Source organism: Lithobates pipiens, unplaced genomic scaffold, assembly GCF_037356315.1.
Source record: "Lithobates pipiens isolate NorthernLeopardFrog02 unplaced genomic scaffold, aLitPip1_a1.2 Scaffold_55, whole genome shotgun sequence".
Lineage (NCBI taxonomy): Eukaryota > Metazoa > Chordata > Amphibia > Anura > Ranidae > Lithobates > Lithobates pipiens.
Window position 1 is genome coordinate 3,825,433 of NW_027507877.1, and position 21,018 is coordinate 3,846,450.

Sequence of the window (21,018 nt, forward strand, 5' to 3'; positions counted from 1 at the left end):
GACCGATGAGACAAAAGTGGAACTCTTTGGAAGGTGTGTGTCCAAGTATATGTGGCGTAGAAGGAACACTGCATTTCATAAAAAGAACATTATACCAACAGTAAAATATGGTGGTGGTAGTGTGATGGTCTGGGGCTGTTTTGCTGCTTCAGGACCTGGAAGACTTGCCGTGATAAAAGGAACTATGAATTCTGCTGTCTACCAAGAGATCCTGAAGGAGAATGTCCGACCATCTGTTCGTGTACTCAAGCTGAAACGAACTTGGGTTCTGCAGCAGGACAATGATCCTAAACACACCAGCAAGTCCACCACCGAATGGCTGAAGAAAAACAAAATGAAGACTTTGGAGTGGCCTAGCCAAAGTCCTGACCTGAATCCTATTGAGATGTTGTGGTATGACCTTAAAAAGGCCATTCATGCTCGAAAACCCTCTAATGTAACTGAATTAGGACAATTCTGCAAAGATGAGTGGGCCAAAATTCCTCCAGGACGCTGTAAAAGCCTCATTGCACGTTATCGCAAACGCTTGGTTGCAGTTGTTGCTGCTAAGGGTGGCCCAACCAGTTATTAGGTTTAGGGGGCAATCACTTTTTCACACAGGGCCATGTTGTTTTGGATTTTTTTTCACCTTTAATAATAAACACCTTCATTTACAAATTGCATTTTGTGTTTACTTGTGTTGTCCTTGACTATTGTTTAAATTGGTTTGATGTTCCGAAACACTTAAGTGTGACAAACATGCAAAGGAACAGGAAATGAGGAAGGGGGCAAACACTTTTTCACACCACTGTAGTTAAGAATAAAAAGAGTATGTCAACATTACAAACATATTATCTTACAATATTTACAATAGTTCTTATCTTCTATATTCCGTGTTTCCTTACATATCAACCACTTTTAACCCTATCCCCTCCCTCCTCCCCCTCCCTGCCCCAAAGCCCTCCTTCCTCATTAACTTGCTGTTCTACTGCAGCTTTAATTACCTATTTTTCCAATGTGGTTCTAGATAATTTGCTCATGGCGTAGTTTAAAGTCTACCTAACCTTTCTTGTGTTTAATCCTGTCTCTCTCCTTCTCCTTCCTAGTCAGTAGGGTACCCCATTTCATTCACCCATGGCCTCCCTATTTTTTCAAACTTTCTGAGGTTCCTCCTTTTTACATATACTGTCTTCTCTTTCCATATTAATTCACTGATGACTTGAATCCATTCACTCACCAATGGGGCCCTCTCCGCCTGCCATCTCTGTGCTATTATTCTACGTGCTTGAAATAGGCAGCGTATAACTGCCACTGTAGTGCACTTTTGTTCTCCCGTCACCTTCCTATAGCCCAACACACAAGGTATAGGGTCCATTTCCAATTTTGTCTCAAAAACTTTATTTATAGTTTCCACAACTCCCCTCCAATAGCGAAACAGCTTTGGGCATCGCCATACCATGTGTATGAGGTCTCCATGTCCCCGACATCTAGGGAAACTGGCATTATCTCTCCTACCAAACAAAAATAGTCTCTTAGGTGTATAATAAGCCCTATATACTAACATCAAATGCAATATTTTTTGTGGGGGAGAAACTGATATCATTGGCCCTAATTCCATTATTCTCCTCCACTGCTCAACTGATATTTCCCCTATATCCTCTTCCCACCTCCTCTTTTGATTCGGGGGGTCAAATGCCTTATTGGAATTTATACATAACTGACTATATATTGCTGATATAAACCCTCTGGTCTTATCCATTGTAAATAACTTCTGAAATAGAGGTGTTTTGTCCCACGCTGGCATATGTACACCAAACTGGGCTGCTAGAGCGTGCCTCAACTGTAGATATCTATAAAATGATTGTTGTGGTATATCATATTCTTTTTTTAGGTCCAAGAATGTTTTTAAAACTCTACCATCATATAATTGGATCAGCCTGGTTATACCCTGCCTTTCCCAGATTTTAACCTTCCCTATTGGTGTATATTCTGACAACCCTGTATATCCCATTAGTATTTTTATCATTATCCATACTTTGCCCGCCATGCTAGTTATGGAGTTTTTATACTGAAAGGAGTCTGATTCTAATACCTCGGCCACAGTTTCATGCAGAGCTCCTGTCATCATTATCCCACCACTTGAGTTTCCTCCAGTTCCCAAGTCACAACCTGCCAGATGCTGCAGCTGCGCCGCCAGGTAATAATTCCTGGGGTGGGGCACCGCCAAGCCCCCTTTTCTGTTGGTAACTGTAACGTCTGGAGTCGGATCCTAGCCCGACCCTTTTTCCAGATGAGCTCCCGGGAAAGAGTTTCAAATTTTTTAAACCATTTTTTGCATTATGTAAAATATATAGCAGTTGAGGCATCCATATCATCTTCAATCAAGCTACACCGGCCCATCATCGATAGGGGGAGCCGGCTCCAGACATCACACTTTCACTTAAATTTATTCAATAATGGTATTATATTTTTGTTACTATACTGATCAGGATCTGTTGTCAAATATATACCAAGATATTTCATTGTATCCACCACCTCCACTTGGGGAACCCCTAGCGCAACTGCAGCATCTAGGGGGTCGACTCGGAGCAGCTCTGACTTCCCCCAATTTATGACTAACCCTGTAAAACTTCCGAAGTCTTCTACTAGTTTGATTGCCTGCCCAAGAGACTGGCCAGTGTCCCCCAAACAGAGGAGAACATCGTCTGCATATAAAGCAATTTTTTCCTGTCTTCCCCCCTTCCTTTGGAACTCTTTTATCCCAGGATTTGACCTAACTGCTATTGCCAATGGCTCCATAGCAAGTGCAAAGAGCAGAGGGGGCAATGGACATCCTTGCCTTGTCCCTCTGCTAATTTCTATCTTTTTAGAGTACTCGTTGTTAACCCTTACCCTTGCACTAGGGGCATTATACATCATTTTAATCCATCCAATAAAAGAAGGCCCAAACCCGAATTTCTCCAGTACACACCATAAATACTCCCACTCTAGGCTATCAAAAGCCTTAGTTACATCCAGGGACATTATGGCTCTTGACCCCATATTTTCTGATGGTGTCTGGATATTCAGAAATTCCCTTCTGATATTCATACTGGTGGATCTTCCATTATTCCATTATTCTTACTATCAAGGTTTGGTTTGGGTGTTTTCCTTTTTGTGACTGCTTGGGGGAGAGACCTCCTATGTTGCATTACTGAGTTAATATCTTTCTTTGACTTCTTTGCTCTTTCTAGCCTATTTATTATCTTTTGTGTGGCCCTATGTTGTGGATGCATACACCATGTTTTGTTCTGCCCTTTGTGAGTGGCTAAAAGTATAGTGGCTGCTATGTTACATGACCCATCTCTTTTCTGATGATGATACCCCGTGACTGACGCGGCTTGTGCTATAGACGTTTGGCTCGCTACACTAGTGCAGCATGGGTAAATATGTCTCGTTCCCATAAATGCAGCCCTGGCCTCCACTTTGACACTAACATCCTCCCCCACCCAGCATGAAGAACTTAGCCAACACCCAAGGAGTCATAGGCATTCCTGAAACAGTAGCTCCTTTGATTTTCTCTCATCTCCATGGCCCCGGACACATAGGAAAAAAGCCCCTGCGGCAAATGTATAACCAGAATTTTTGCACTAACACCACTCACCTATTGATCGAACAACTAATTGACTCTTGCCCAACTTGTGCCCAGAATAATGTTCAAGGGCCAAAGTATGGCCTTCATGGTCACTTACCGGCGCCTTTGGGCCAATTACAGGACCTACAGATTGATTTCACACACATGCCCAAACAGAAAGGTAATATCAAATATCTTTGTGTGATAGTAGACAAATTTTCCTTCTGGCTGGAAGCTATTCCCGTCACAGGAGAGACCGAGATCAATCATTGGATTAGTAGGTTCGGTTTACCCGCTACCATATACTCTGACCAGGGACCCGCTTTCACAGCAAAACTTAGCCAAGAATTAGTGAAAGTTTCGGGGATACAATGGAAGCACCACATTCCCTACCACCCCCAGAGTGCAGGAGTAGTTGAAAGAATGAACAGAAACATTAAAGACAAGTTAAGGAAGGCCACACAGGGTACTATGAAAAACTGGCTCAATTTCTTGCCCGGGGTACTCTTCCAGATAAGGACCACCCCCCATGCTAGGACAGGAATCTCCCCTTCAAAATCCTCATGGGAAAGCCCACCCAAAGAGTCCCCAAGAGAGGTGAGGAATCTAACCTATATTCCTTGCAGGAAGAGCACGTGAAATACCTGGTAAGTAGCCTTGCTGAAACTTATGACAAGGTTTCTGTCACCTTTCCTCCTCTTTCCCCAGAACCAACACATCCTTTTGTCCCGGGGGACAAAGTGCTGATCAAGCAACTTGCAGTCCGCAAGCAACCAGGCCCCGTCTTTCAAGGCCCATTTGAAGTCCTCAAGGTCTCCCGGACAGCAGTACTGATAGATCAAAGCCCGCAATGGATCCATGCATCAAGGTTGAAGAAAAGCCCACAGATGAAGGAATCAGGAGAAGGGATGAAGGAGCTCCCGGCAGTAACTGTTCAAGAAGAGACTCTGACACCATTACCCCCTGCCCCCTCCCACGAGACCCCTTAGCCGCCCGTATCATTTATTTCATAAGTTCGCCACATAAGTCAAGGAGGTGTACCACCTGGACAATCTTTTTTTTCTCAATTGTAATGACCATCATTGTATTCCTGCTCTCACTCCTTGGGTCTTGGATAAGTTCTTCATGCGGGGTGGGAGAGGATGTTAATGTAAAAGTGAAGGCCAGGGCTGTATTCATAGGAACAACCTTTAAAAGACCTACCCCGAAAATAAGCCCTACTGTGTCTTTTGTTCCCAAAATTAATATAAGACCCAGAGTTACAATTCCTACCGTGTCTTTCTGATGGCGAGGCGTGGTCACGCCCCAAGTGGCTCTGAGTGGTATCAGAACTCATGACTATCAGTTGTTGCTCCTGTTTCTTTACCTCTGAGCCACACCTCAGTTCTTTTCAGCCTGCTTTCCAGCCATGCCTAGTTTAGTATAAAGTACTGGGGGCAATTCTCTGTTTGTACCTGTCACTCCTGGATCAGCTGAGGCAGGTTACCCAATTAGCTGGGTATAAAAGCCTGTCTCACTCTGAGGGCTTTGGCATTTCATTTTGTCATGTTTGCCAAATGTCCTTGTGCTCCGGTTGTCTGTTGCAGAGTTCCAGTGTTCCAAGACTGACCCCGGCTTCAGACCCTGGCTTTGTTTATCGTTATCCCGACTTCTGGAATCCCTGACTGCGGCTTTACCTCGACTATCCTTTGGCTATAACTGTCAAGCCCTCGTGCACAGATTCACAGTCCAGGTAGCTTATCTCTTTGTTACCGTGGGCTGCGTCTATTTGCAAGGGCGAGCCTACATCTCTGCGCCATGGACTCCAACCTAGGTAAGCCCTCACACCCAGGCTTATTTTTGGGGAAACACGATAGTAATGGAAGCAATTAGCGATTTTTTATTTTTTATTTTTTTTTGGCGGGATTGCAACATTGCGGTGGACAGATCGGACACTTGACACTTTTTTGGGACCAGTGACATTTATACAGTGATCGGAGCTAAAAGTAGACTTTGATTACTGTATAAATGTCACTGGCAGTGAAGGGGTGAACACTAGGGGGTGATCAAGGGGTTAAAGAGGAAGTAAACCCTGATGAGTTTACTTCCTCTTTCATTCCCTGCAAAGGTAAAGCATAATGGACTACTATGCATCGCATCGCATCGCATCGCATAGTAGTCCATTATGTTTCACTTACCTGACACAGGAGCCAGCAAAGTCACCGCTGTCCCCTGTAGCATCCATCTTCTCGGTGGGTCTCGCTGCTCCGCCGCTGTCATTTGGCGAAGCCGCGATGACGTCACTCCCACACAGGGAGCCGCCATGTGCGGCACATCACCGTTGACGGGTGCCGCGCTCAGTGCGCCTGCGCACATGCGACGTAGACAGCGGTGCCTGTCTTTCGGCAAATGTCTCCTAAACCGTGCAGGTTTAGGAGATATTTCTTGGACCTACAGGTAAGACTTAATCTAGGCTTACCTGTAGGTCAAAGTGTGTTGTAAGTGTTTACAACCACTTTAAGTATGTCCTAGGGAGGTGTTTCTAACTGTGGGGGGGGGGGGGGACATATCGCTGTTCCTGATCACTAGGAACAGCAGATCTCTGTACTTCCCTGACAGAACGGGGATCCGTTTGATTACATTGACAGATCCCTGTTCTGGCTCTCTGTGGAGCGATCGCGGGTGGCCATTGGACATCATGGCCGCCAGCCAAGCGCATCGGCTCCGGCGGAGCGCACACGCCCCCTATAGCTTCTTAAAAATTACCAATGTACAACTACAGCGATTTGCGCAGGGAAGCCAATGTGCCTCAGTACAACTGCGGCAGCTGGTCAGAAAGTAGTTAAATTACTCGGAGGAGGAAAAGGCTTTGCTTGAAACCAGTTGCCGAATTGTGCCAATCATCATTGTGGTTGCTTGCTAACTGCCTTACACCGTAACCCCTACCCTGTGCCCCCCTCCCCCTTGTTTCTTTACATTGTTATTTTTACTTCCCATTTCTTTAATTACGACTACATCTGACCTATGCATTCATTTCATTTGTACCACATGGTTCTCTTATTTTTCCTGACCATTTATTTACTAGCCACTTAAGGACCGCCCCACGTACCGTATATACTTGAGTATAAGCCGAGATTTTCAGCCTCTTTTTTAGGCTGAAAGTGCCCCCCTCGGCTTATACTCGAGTCACCGCCATCTGCCTACCCGATCAGCGTGTCGTGCAGACAGACGGCGGCCATTCTACTATTCAAAAGCCGCGCCTCCCTGTCTGTGATAGGCGGAACACTCAATTTCCCAGCAGTCAGTGTTCCGCCTATCACGGACATCCGCTCATTCTCATACTATGGATGAGGATGAGAGGATGTCCGTGATAGGCGGAACACTGACTGCTGGGAAATTGAGTGTTCCGCCTATCACAGACGGAGGAGTGGCTTTTGAACAGTGGAATGGCCGCCGTCTGTCAGACGAGGAGGAGAGGTGCGGCATGGCACGGCACACAGAGGCTGCAGAAGGCAAAGAGACAGGTAGGCTGCGATGGACGGGACACAGGGATGGACGGGACACAGGGATGGACGGGACACAGGGATGGACGGGACACAGGGATGGACGGGACACAGGGACGGGACACAGGGATGGACGGGACACAGGGATGGACACAGGGATGGACGCATGTCTCACCCTCGGCTTATACACGAGTCAATACGTTTTCCCAGTTTTTTTGTGGTAAATTAGGGGCCTCGGCTTATATTCAGATCGACCTATACTCGAGTATATACGGTACATATACTGCGGCAGGGTGGCCCTTAAGTGCAAAATCCCATACCTGTACGTGATTCCTTCTTCTGGGTCTGGGGTGCGCGACCCACTTCCGCTGTGATTGGCTCCCACTGTGTCCAATCAGTGGGTCCAGCAGACCTGATGTCCGCTGGGACCCACCGATCTTTCCCGAGGCAGACAGAATGGCGGTCTATGTAAACAAGGCAGATCTCCATTGTGTGACAGGAGAAGACAGAGAAGCTGTGTTTCTAATAAGCAGAAACACACGTCTTCTTACAGTACAAGCCCCCCTCACAGTTAGGACACATCCCCAGGGGACTCATTTAACCCTTTGATCGCCCCTGATGTTAACCCTTTCCCTGCCAGTGTTATTAGTACATGACAGTGCATATTTATTAGTACAGTGACCATGCATATTTTTTAGCACTGATCACTGTATTAGTGTCACTGGTCCCCCAAGAAAGTGTCACTAAGTGTTCGATTTGTCTGCTGCAATGTCGCAGTCCCGCTATAAATCGCTGATTGCCAACATTACTCATAAATTGAAAAAATAAAAAATATCCCGTAGTTTGTAGATGATATAACTTTTGCGCAAACCAATCAATATAAGCTTATTGGGATTTTTTTCTTTACCAAAAATATATATATATATATATATCAGAATATAGATCGGCCTAAATTAATGAAGAAATTTGATTTTTTTAAAAACATTTTTTTATTTGATGTGTTTTATAGCAAAAGTAACATTTATTTATTTATTTATTTTCAAAATTTACTTTTTTTTTTATAGCGCAAAAAATAAAAACCGCAGAGGTGATCAAATACCACCAAAAGAATGTACAATGTCGCACGGCCGCGCACTTGTCCCTTAAAATAACGTAGTGCCGTATCGCAAAAATTGGCCTCATCATGAAGGGGGGTAAAACCTTCCAGGGCTGAAGTGGTTAATGTTCCTTTACTGGATATGTTTTTGTTTTTTGTTACAGTGAATGTTGATATTACTTGTATGTTCAAATGTAAAATATTGAATTCCATTTAAAAGAATATACAAAAAAGGTTAAAAGACTTGACTCACCCGTCTACAATGTCGAAATTTCCCTGTGGGAACACAAAAGACACATTGTGAGGTTCAGAAGCAATTCTGGTGATTGAAACCAAACAACAAAAAACTACTTTTTTTTTCAGAATCAATGAAAAGTTCTGGTGACCCCCCCCCCCCCCCCCGAGGACATTTTGCAGTTTGAGGCCCATAGACATCAGATTTTGTGCTTCTCATTTTATCTCCACAAGTCACTGGGCGTGATGAGCGTGCAATGTACGGGCGTGATGAGCGTGCAATGTACGGGCGTGATGAGCGTGCAATGTACGGGCGTGATGAGCGTGCAATGTATGGGTGTGCAATGTATGGGCGTGATGAGCGTGCAATGTATGGGCGTGATGAGCGTGCAATGTATGGGCGTAATGAGCGTGCAATGTATGGGCGTGATGAGCGTACAATGTATGTGCATGATGAGCATGCAATGTACGGGCGTGATGAGCGTGCAATGTACGGGCGTGATGAGCGTGCAATGTACGGGCGTGATGAGCGTGCAATGTACGGGCGTGATGAGCGTGCAATGTACGGGCGTGATGAGCGTGCAATGTACGGGCGTGATGAGCGTGCAATGTACGGGCGTGATGAGCGTGCAATGTACGGGCGTGATGAGCGTGCAATGTACGGGCGTGATGAGTGTACAATGTATGGGCGTGATGAGTGTACAATGTATGTGCATGATGAGCATGCAATGTATGGGCGTGATGAGCGTACCAATGTACGGGTGTGATGAGTATACAATGTATGGGCGTGATGAGCATGCAATGTATGGGCGTGATGAGCGTGCAATGTATGGGCGTGATGAGCGTGCAATGTATGGGCGTGATGAGCGTGCAATGTACGGGTGTGATGAGCGTGCAATGTACGGGTGTGATGAGCGTGCAATGTACGGGCGTGATGAGCGTGCAATGTACGGGCGTGATGAGCGTGCAATGTATGGGCGTGATGAGCGTGCAATGTACGGGTGTGATGAGTATACAATGTATGGGCGTGATGAGCATGCAATTTACGGGTGTGATGAGCGTGCAATGTATGGGCGTGATGAGCGTGCAATGTATGGGCGTGATGAGCGTGCAATGTATGGGAGTGATGAGCGTGCAATGTACGGGCGTGATGAGCGTGCAATGTATGGGCGTGATGAGCGTGCAATGTATGGGAGTGATGAGCGTACAATGTATCAGTGTTTTATATAAAATATAATAAAAAAATAGAAAAACAGATATAATTTAAATACCACCAAAAAAATTCTTTATCTCCTCTTCTCTCTCTCTCTCTCGCTCTACCTCTATTTATCTCTATTTATATACCAACACGCAAGTGTGTTTGAGCTTTGGGGTGCACACCCTAATGCAGGGGGAGGCAACCTCGGCACTCCAGCTGTGGTGAAACTACATATCCCATCATGCCTCATGCCGGTGATTGTCGGGGTCTTGCAGTGTCTCATGGGACTCGTAGTTTCACCAAAGCTGGAGGGCCGAGGTTGTCTGCCCCTGCTAATGGAAGAGGCTGCATACACCTATGCCAAAGTTCATGGTGTCTGTAGAAACGATGGGGAAGTCCAGCGGGGTCTGACTGGAGATAAAGTTCTGAATTATACTGACTGCTATTCAGGATTTTAAAGTGATATTTAAGCTTCAGCTTTTTATAACATAACATGTTCTACTTACCTGCACAAAGCAGCCCCGATCCTCTTATCAGGTCCCCTGTCGATGCTCATAGTCCCCCCCCTGACTGGTGCCCCCCAATAGCTTGCTATGGGGTCACTGGTGTGTGCTCACTCCTGAGAATCACTCTGTGTGTCCAAAAGACACAGAGACCCGGGGCTTGGCCCTGCCCCCTCCTCACTTGCCAATGGCTCCCTCTGCTGTGTCAGCCAATGAGGAGACAGGGACCTGGGACAGCCAAGGCTCTCGCAAAAAAATAAAATAAAATTGCTGTATCTAGAGGGGGCTCAAGTGAGTATAAGGGGATTTGTAGGAGAGCAAAACAGAAAGTTTTTACCTTCATGCATTGAATGCCTAAAGGCAAAAATAACCTTCAGCCTTTACAACCGCTTTAATTGAGAGGAAGAGATACTAAATAGTTTAATCAAAGACTGTCATAAATCCATTTTAACCACATCCCGCCCGGCCTATAGCAGAATGACGGCCGGGCGGGGGACCAGTTATCCTGAATGTGCATCATATGATGTCCAGAGGGATAAGCCGCTCGTGCACGCCCCCTGGGGGGCACAGAGCAGTGATCGGTGGTGCGGTGTGTCGTTCCGACACACCGCATCTCTGATCTCAGTAAGGAGCCTATGATGTAGGTTCTTTACCATGTGATCAGCTGTGACCAATCACAGTGGTAACCAGGAAGTAACGGTAATCATGTTTCCTCAGTTCGCTCTGACAGGGTATGAGCAGAGGAGAGACAATCAATGGCTCTCCTGAGGGGGGGGGGGGTCTGTGTTGATAATCAGCACATTGATTATCAGTGCAGCCCCCATTTGAGGTGCCAATCAGTGCCCATCACAAATGCCAATCAGTAATGCCTGTCATTGCCACCTATCAGTTCCCATCAGTGCCACCTATCAGTTCCCATCAGTGCCACCTATCAGTGCCACCTATCATTCACATCAGTGCTGCATGTCAGTGCCCCCCATCAGTCCCGCCCATCAGTGCTGCATATCAGTCCCGCCCATCAGTGCTGCATATCAGCCACGCCCATCAGTGTTGCATATCAGTCCCGCCCATCAGTGCTCAATAGTGCCACCTTATCAGTGCCCGTCAATGAAGGAGAATAAAAAATTATTCAAAAATGTTGGTCTTTTTGTTTAGCAAAAAAAAAACAGTAGTGATCAAATACCACCAAAATAAAACCATGTACCGTAAAATAAATAAATCATTTTTCTTTATATTTTTTTTTAAGATTTTTTTTTTTCTTTATTTTAAAGATTTTTTATTTTTTTTGTTTTGCATACTTTCAAATATTTATTAACCCGACACAGCCAAGCAAAGCTTTTTCTAAAGAGATTTCTTATTACAGAATCCAGACCAGTAATGGATGCATTTTGATTGGCTGTTATGAGTCCTTCGCTCTGCTTGTTGGGCCACTTGTAATAAATGATTTGGTATCACACTGGTGGCAATGAATATAAAGTCACTCACCTCGGTTCCCGCCATTGGAAATGAAGGTAGGTACGGCTTATCTCACAATCTGTTAAAACAAAATGAAGCAGTAAGACTTCTGAACCCGATATAAGTACATACTGGTTTTGAGTGGCACCCCCTCCCCCTCCCCGTCTCACTGTCGAAATAGACATAGAATCTGGGTGGTGTCCAAACCTGGTTTTAAGCCTTTAGCTTGTTTGCATCATAGAGAAAGAAACACCACCGCTCCAGGCAGGCGAAGCCTCTCCTCCAGTTTTAGAAGCCATAGAACCTGGCAATGCATGCAGCAATGAAGAGAGGGAGACAATTCTGGACAGCCGGCCCCCGAAAATATATTTTGCCTTTTTTATAAAAAAAAAACAGAATAACAAAATACAAGCCACAGCAGGACGGACGGAAAATACTGACGCGTTTCTCACTACAAACAGTGCTTACTGTTGTGGAAAACTTTATGAAGATGTACTTTAATATGTATTGTCATAAGTCTCCCTGTGTTCCTTCTCCCCCAGCTCCAAAGAGCTGACTGGGGCAGACTGACGCTGGTTGGGATCCGTTAGGTAGTGGATAATTTCCTGGGATTGGAGAGAGGTGTTTGCGGAGTGGGGGTATGTCCACCAGCGAAAGGGCTCCTGTGCATCCCACAGACGATCATCAGCAAGGCTTTTGGGGATACTTTTATAACCCTTTTCAGCTTTATGCAAGTCAACAATTCTTAATCGTAGGTCTTCTAAGCCCTTGTACACACGGTCGGAAAATCTGTCGGAATGAGTCTTATCGGACCGTGTCATCAGATAATCCGACTGTGTGTGGTATGCATCGGACTGATTCCGTCCGAATCTCCGTCCGACCCAATTTTCCAACATGTTGGAAAGATTTCCCGATCAACTAGGCTGGACGGACCTAATCCAATCTGTAGATCATTTTCATCGGACCAAGTGCCACGCATGCTCACATTCAAATTCCTACATCAAAGCTATTGGCTACTAGCCTGAATATAGTGGCATCGTAACAAAATTACGTCATCACGTTCTGAAAGATAGGGTTTTTCCCTAACTTTGTCCGACCGTGTGTATGACACAGTTTCGGACAAGATCCAATGGACTAAATCCAACGGGCAAAATCTGACGGATTTGGTTGGCAAAATCTTCGACCGTGTGTACGTGGGCTGAGAGCTCTTTTGTGCGAGGCATCATTCACATCAGGCAATGCTTCTTGTGAAAAGCAAACCCAGAACTGATGTGTTTTTTTTTTGTTTTGTTTTTTTAATAAGGCAGGGCAGCTGTAACCAACACCTCCAATCTCATCTCATTGATTGGACTCCAGTTGGCTGACACCTCACTCCAATTAGCTCTTGGCGATATCATTAATCTAGGGGTTCACATACTTTTTCCACCTGCACTGTGAATGTTTACATGGTGTGTTCAATAGAAACATGGTAACATTTAAGTCTTTGTGTGTTATTAGTTTAAGCAGACTGTGATTGTCGATTGTTGTGACTTAGATGAAGATCAGATCACATTTTATGATCAATTGGTGCAGAAATCCATATCAATCCAAAAGGATTCACATACTTTTTATTGCAACTGTATATACCGTATATACTCGAGTATAAGCCGAGATTTTCAGCCTCTTTTTTGAGGCTGAAAGTGCCCCCCTCGGCTTATACTCGAGTCATCGCTGTCTGCCTGCTCGATCAGCGTGTCGAGCAGACAGACAGCGGCCATTCTATAATTCAAAAGCCGCGCCTCCGGCTCCGCCTTCGCCTGTGATAGGCGGAACACTGAATTTCCCAGCAGCCTGTGTTCCGCCTATCACGGACATCGTCTCATCCTCGTACTACGGACGAGGATGAGACCATGTCCGTGATAGGCGGAACACAGGCTGCTGGGAAATTCAGTGTTCCGCCTATCACAGGCGAAGGCGGAGGCGCGGCTTTTGAATTTTACAATGGCCGCCGAGGCGCCGACGAAGAGCGGCGATCCTGGCAAGGCACGGGACGGAGGCAAGGCACGGCACGGGACGGGACGGAGGCAAGGCACGACACGGGACGGAGGCAAGGCACGGCACGGGACGGAGGCAAGGAGGCAAGGCACGGGACGGAGGCTCGGGACAAAGGCTCGGGACACAGGTAGGCTGGACACACACACACACACACACACACACACACACACACACACACACACACACACACACACACGGACACACACACACAGGGATGGATGGATGGAGACACACACACACAGGGATGGATGGATACACACACACACAGGGATGGATGGATGGATGGAGACACACACACACAGGGATGGATGGATGGATGGAGACACACACACACAGGGATGGATGGATGGAGACACACACACACACAGGGATGGATGGATGGATGGAGACACACACACACAGGGATGGATGGATGGACACACACACACACAGGGATGGATGGATGGATGGACACACACACACACAGGGATGGATGGATGGATGGACACACACACACACAGGGATGGATGGACGGACACACAGGGATGGACGGACACACAGGGATGGACGGACACACAGGGATGGACGGACACACACACAGGGATGGACAGGCATGTCTCACCCTCGGCTTATACACGAGTCAATAAGTTTGCCAGTTTTTTTGGGGGTAAATTGGGGGCCTCGGCTTATATTCGGGTCGGCCTATACTCGAGTATATACGGTATGTCCAAAAAAAAAAAAAGTGAAGGGAAGAAGAAAAGAAGAAAAATCTTAGTATATTCATAGGGGCTTTAGTAAAAAAATATAATAAATGAATAAATGCACATCCATATGGTGTTCTGTTTATGAATGTCCATATGTATCGACTCATTCTCCTCTAATTTTATAAATCGGGCTGGTGACCCTTTTCACACGTGTGCCAATCTGTGTATACAAATTAACATTAAAATTAACTTTAATTAATGGTCCAAATGGAATATGTTAGAACTGATATTAAACATGTTAACAATAATGTTGTTGATGCATGGGGCCGAGCTCAATATTGATGAAGGAACTGTATCTACTTATAAACGAATAACTAAGGTAACCTCAATAAGAATATGTGTATATGAAAACCTGTGGGTATAATCGCATATATCAGAAGGGAGCACTAGTTAACTGAACCAACAAGTGTACGTAGGTGTGGGCACACCCCCCCCCCCCCCAAAGCACTGACCCAAAACCACGTATTTGGAGGTCATGAAAATTCTACCCTCACTCACCTTACTATGTGCTTGGTAAATAAATAAAGCAATGAATGGGTTAATCTTTAGATAAGGAAAAAAGGGGGAGGGGAACAGAGACCTATCGGATGGAAGAAAAAATAAAAAAAAGCCCCACGATGAACAAATTAGTGACGGCATAAGTCGAGGCCCCAGTGTGTAAATCGAAGTGATCCCGGTATTCTCCTTAACCATCATTAGACTCAATACGCAGACAATCATGATATTAAAACCTGTTGTACAAAGCAACATGACTCAAAACATATATAACATACATAATAATATAGACATATAAAATCTGCACAAGAATTTATAATGTACACTAATGAACAAAAGAACCCTTGTATTTCTACATATATGGAACTCATTCAAAATAATCAAATTATTTTATCTATTTAAATCCGTGTGATGTAGACTTGTTAGTGAGGGTTCTGCTTTGATTTAATTGGGTTTGATCACCATTGACCATATTCAGTTAAATTCTATATGGACATTTGCCCCTCGTCCCGCGAAGGTCTCCGACAGGAACATTTACGATATGATACTTAATAAGTCTATATACACTGGGGCCTCGACTTAAGGAAGGCCATACAGGCAGTCAGTGCACTAAAGGAAGGCCATACAGACAGTCAGTGCACTAAAGAAAGGCCAAACAGGCAGTGCACTAAAGAAAGGCCAAACAGGCAGTCAGTGTACTAAAAGAAGGCCATACAGAAAGTCAGTGCACTAAAATAAGGCCAAATAGGCAGTCAGTGAAGTAAAAGAAGGTCAAACAGGCAGTCAGTGCACTAAAGGAAGGCCATACAGGCAGTCAGTGCACTAAAGGAAGGCCATACAGGCAGTCAGTGCACTAAAGAAAGGCCAAACAGGCAGTGCACTAAAGAAAGGCCAAACAGGCAGTGCACTAAAGAAAGGCCAAACAGGCAGTGCACTAAAGAAAGGCCAAACAGGCAGTGCACTAAAGAAAGGCCAAACAGGCAGTGCACTAAAGAAAGGCCAAACAGGCAGTGCACTAAAGAAAGGCCAAACAGGCAGTGCACTAAAGAAAGGCCAAACAGGCAGTGCACTAAAGAAAGGCCAAACAGGCAGTCAGTGTACTAAAAGAAGGCCATACAGAAAGTCAGTGCACTAAAATAAGGCCAAATAGGCAGTCAGTGAAGTAAAAGAAGGTCAAACAGGCAGTCAATGCACTAAAGGAAGGCCAAACAGGCAGTCAGTCCACTAAAGGAAGGCCAAACAGGCAGTCAATGCACTAAAGGAAGGCCAAACAGGCAGTCAGTCCACTAAAGGAAGGCCAAATAGGCAGTCAGTCCACTAAAGGAAGGCCAAGCAGGCAGTCAGTGCACTAAATGAAGGCCATATAGGCAGTCAGTGCACTGAAGATAAGATTTATAGTCACAATGAAATTACATTTCTACTCCACACATTATTCATACATCACAATTTTCAACCATGCATTTACCACAAAGGATTTAATTATACCAAAGGAATATATATTGTATGTATCGGCGTATAACACACACCTTTTCCCCCTGAAAACACAGGGTAAACCGTGCCTGCATGTTATACGCCAATACTATGTTTTACCAACAGGGGGCAAGGATGGGAACGGTCCACCCCAGAAGGCAACCATTGGGGGAGTGTTAAGCCGGCCGTCCCGCCTCTCCTGGCTCTGGGACAGCACTGCCGGCATAGTTTAAAGTTGAGAAAAATAAATCACTTGCCAGCCCCTTCTCCTACACCGCTCCTCCTGCGTCATTGTATATCTCAATAGCTGTGTTTTTTTTCTGGCTGCTCTCCTCCGCCCTTGTGTAGTTTTAGATTGGAGGAGGAGAGTGGTCACATGACCATCTATGAAACATCAGAGGAGAGCAGTCATGTGACCAGGTCAGTGGAAAACAAAAAGGAGCTATTGAGATAAATGGAAGCTTCATTTTACAATAGGAGTGACACAGGAGGAGCAGTGTGGAAAGGGCCGGCAGTGATTTTTTTTTTTCTTAACTGTAGAGTATGCTGGTAGCGTAGGGAGGGGGCGGGTATACTGGATGCTGGGTGTGTATGATGGATGGGGGCTGTATACTGGATGAGGGGGCTGTATAATGAATGGTAGTTGTGTACTGGATGGGGGGCTGTATAATGGATGGCAGTTGTGTGCTGGGAAGGGAGCTGTGTACCGGATGAGGGGACTGTGTACTGGATGAGGGGGCTGTATAAAAGATGGAAGCCCCAAATGTGTTTATCCTCAGAAGGCCGTGTGGGCAGTTAGTGCACATAGAGAAGACCATAGGGGAAGATGATGCACTAAAAGAAATCCAGATGAGCATGGGCCAGATGAGCCCCCAAAGTGCAGGCATGCGGGCAGTTATTGCACAAAGAGAAGGCCATACGGGCAGCTTAGAAAAGGCCATGCGGGCAGATGGTTCACTTAGAGAAGGCCATGTGGGCAGTTAGGCTGCATTCACACCAATGCATTTTTAGTGCTTTTGCATTTTGCAGATTTGCACTACAGAACGTGTTCCATAGGAAACCATGCTAAATGGACTGTAGTGCAAATCTGCAAAATGCAAAAAACTCTAAAAATGCATAGGTGTGAATCCAGCCTTAGTGCACTTAGAGAAGGCCATGCGGGCAGTTAGTGCACTTAGGGAAGGCCATGCTGGCAGTTAGTGCACTTAGGGAAGGCCATGCTGGCAGTTAGTGCACTTAGGGAAGGCCATGCTGGCAGTTAGTGCACTTAGGGAAGGCCATGCTGGCAGTTAGTGCACTTAGGGAAGGCCATGCTGGCAGTTAGTGCACTTAGAGAAGGCCATGCGGGCAGTTAGTGCACTTAGGGAAGGCCATGCGGGCAGTTAGTGCACTTAGGGAAGGCCATGCGGGCAGTTAGTGCACTTAGGGAAGGCCATGCGGGCAGTTAGTGCACTTAGGGAAGGCCATGCGGGCAGTTAGTGCACTTAGGGAAGGCCATGCGGGCAGTTAGTGCACTTAGGGAAGGCCATGCGGGCAGTGCGTGCACTTAGAGAAGGCCATGGGGGCAGTTAGTGCACTTAGAGAAGGCCACGGGGGCAGTTAGTGCACTTAGAGAAGGCCACGCTGGCAATTAGTGCACTTAGGGAAGGCCACGCTGGCAGTTAGTGCACTTAGGGAAGGCCATGCTGGCAATTAGTGCACTTAGGGAAGGCCATGCGGGCAGTTAGTGCATTCAGAGAAGGCCATGCAAGACAAGTTCTGGGCACACGCCCTGAAGACAAAATTCAGACGTTCGGTTGGCCAACAATTGTACCGCATATACGAGGCTTTAGAATATGATTTAAAAAAAAGGTAAAATTAGTTGTAGACATGTTTAGACAACTTTTAAGACACCCATTTATTGAAGTATGATCAAGTCAGAGAATACAGAAAAATAATCCAAGATTAGGGAAAGAAAACCAAAGTAATTTATGGTAACATAGAAATTTAGCTATGAGTTCCCAGAAAACAGATAAAAAAAAAAAAAAATGGAAGCGGTGGTCACAGTTGGTGCAGTTCTGACTACAGACTTCCACCTCAAAAGAAGAAGACGGTCTTGGTATGAGAAATCTAGTACCGGGGAACTAGTTAAAAAAAAAAAAAAAAAAAATGTGAGGACAATAGAATAACAGGGCCAAAATAAAAAGACTAAAAATGCCTCCTCAGATAGTACATTCTGATGACATAACAAGGTTTTTTCTTAGGAGGGACAACCGTGCCCATAAAAGTTAATGGTCCCATGTAAATTACAGGAATGATGATTACCTCACCGGTTTGTTTCAGAAGAAGGTCCTCTTGGTTTTAGCAGTTCGAATGCAAGTCTTAGCAAAAGCAGCAGAAGATGTTCTCTTTGTATGGAGAGGGAGGCCTTTTATATAAGGCTCTGTTATAATCTGAATGATCTGCATTCCTTTCTGATGTAGAGTTCTCATATGCAAATCAACCGAAAAACGGAAGTTTAACTGGTTAAACCAGGTAAGTGTGAAAAAAAAAAAAAAATTCTCCATCAAATACATTTTCAGCGAGGAAAAAAATAAAATAAAACCACTTTTTTTTTTTTTTTTTTTTAGTACAGGTGTTTCTGGCACTCCTCTCCTACATGTAAAAATCATATTTTTTTTGCTAGAAAATTACTCAGAACCCCCAAACATTTATTTTTATATATATATATATATATATATATATATATATATATATATTAGCAGACACCCTAGGGAATAAAATGGCGGTGATTGCAACTTTTTATCTTGCACGGTATTTGCGCAACAATTCTTCAAACATTTATTTTTGGGGGAAAAAAAAAACAGTTTCATAATTTAAAAAATAACACAACAGTAAAGTTAGCCCAATTTCTTTTTATATAATGTGAAAGGTGATGTTTACGCCGAGTAAATAGATACCCAACATGTCGCGCTTTAAAATTGCGCTCACCTGTGGAATGACGCCAAACTTCAGTACTTCAAAATCGCCATAGACGACGTTTTAAATTTTTGTAGCACCGGCTCCTGAAGAGCGCGCGCTATGTGTTTTTATAAAGTAAAGGTTACACCTGAACTGCAGTTTGGTTTGGGTGAAATTGTCTAAATTTGGACTTCAGCATCAGTCTGACTGGACTATCTGATGTCTATGCTGGCCACAGGGGGCACTGTCTCTTCTGGCAGGCATGGAACTACAGTCTGGTTGGGTGCTTTAAGATTACTCTCTCTCAGAGCCCGCCCAATGGGAGTGGCGCTCTTGCTGTGTTTTCTGGGAGAAGGTACTTAAGATGCGGACGTCACGTGGTTTCATAGTTTCATAGTTTCATAGTTAGTTAGGTTGAATAAAGACACCAGTCCATCCAGTTCAACCTGAGTGAATGTCTACAATTTTCCCTATCCCTGTACACTCACATCAGTCCCTACCCTTAAGGAGCCCACAATCCAAGATCCCCATTCATATACTGAGGCCAATTTTTGACAGAAGCCAATTAACCTACCTGCATGTCTTTGGATTGTGGGAGGAAACCGGAGTACCCGGAGGAAACCCACGCAGGCACAGGGAGAACATGCAAACTCCAGGCAGGTAGTGTCGTGGTTGGGATTCGAACCAGCGACCTTTCTTATTGCTAGGTGAGAGTGCTAACCACTACACCACTGTGCTGCCCGGTTCAGGGTTCCGGTCCAGAAGGATGTGCTGACTTCATGGTCCTGGTCCTCCTGACCAGCCCCCAGGAAATCTATGGCCTGGGGTGCGGATCCACCCGACTTTATGTCTCGGGCTGGCTAGCCTGAGGCAGGGAAACTAAAGGAGGATTCTGAAGTGTTTGGGTGCCGTCTCCGGTTTGGGAGAGACCCATTAGCTTCATAGCATTCCAGGGGAGAAGACCACGTACGGGTTGGTTTCTTAGCAAGAGCCTGGAAGGGCTGAAGTACCAAAGTGAATCCAGTCTTGTGGATATCGCCAAGCTGGCTGAAAGATCCAGGTATCACACGAGTGTTCTACAAGTTTAGTTTTCCTACAACAATGTCTGTGGCAGAGACTTGTTCCTGAGTAAAGCACCTTGTTGGCCGCTAGGCTTTGTGAGAGAGGAACTGTTCAACCTGAGTGAACATCCAGTTGTGTACTGTGTACATTACAGGCCTCCTCTCAAACCACCATCCAGAGCACTGTGTACATTACAGTCCACCCCTAAGACCACCATCCAGAGCACTGTGTGCATTACAGGCCAGCCCTAAGACCACCATCCAGAGCACTGTGTACATTAAAGGCCACCCCTAAGACCACCATCCAGAGCACTGTGTACATTACAGGCCACCCCTAAGACCACCATCCAGAGCACTGTACATTAAAGGCCTCCAGTCTGTACAATCCCCTCAGTCTGCACACCCCCCCAGTTTTTACAATTCCCTCTTCCCCTGTCTGTACAATCCCCCAGTCTGCACACCCCCCCATCAGCATAATGCTTCCCCGTTTGCACAATCCCCCCCCTCACCCCCCAGTCTGCACAAAATCAGAAGGAAAAGAGTCAAAGCAAAGAGATCTGGTGAGAGAGGAGGGTTATTCACAGAGAAGATGGCTCACTCACCAAATTATACCTCCCCTCTCAGGTAGGCTGAACACAGTGCATGCGTTGCAAGCAGGAGGCTGGAGTGTGGGTGGCGTTTGGCAGAAACAAATTTTAGGTGGAGTGTCAGATTG

The 21,018-nt window shown here is 45.5% G+C and overlaps 1 protein-coding gene across 2 annotated transcripts in view; it reads right to left on the reverse strand.

The window, feature by feature from the left end:
• The window catches only part of LOC143957722 (cytosolic phospholipase A2 gamma-like), a 161,732-nt gene extending 143,045 nt beyond the window's left edge, over positions 1–18,687 (reverse strand). Inside the window, exons 1-3 of one of the 2 annotated variants that reach the window (XM_077467421.1) lie at positions 18,607–18,687; positions 11,591–11,639; positions 8,424–8,446 (exon numbers count right to left, since the gene is read on the reverse strand). In XM_077467421.1, coding sequence (XP_077323547.1) covers positions 8,424–8,446; positions 11,591–11,605 — 38 coding nt within the window. In that variant the 5' untranslated portion in view covers positions 11,606–11,639; positions 18,607–18,687. The remainder of the gene's footprint in view (positions 1–8,423; positions 8,447–11,590; positions 11,640–18,606) is intronic. The other variant, XM_077467422.1, reaches the window with a different exon arrangement.
• Between the last annotated feature and the right edge of the window lie 2,331 nt (positions 18,688–21,018).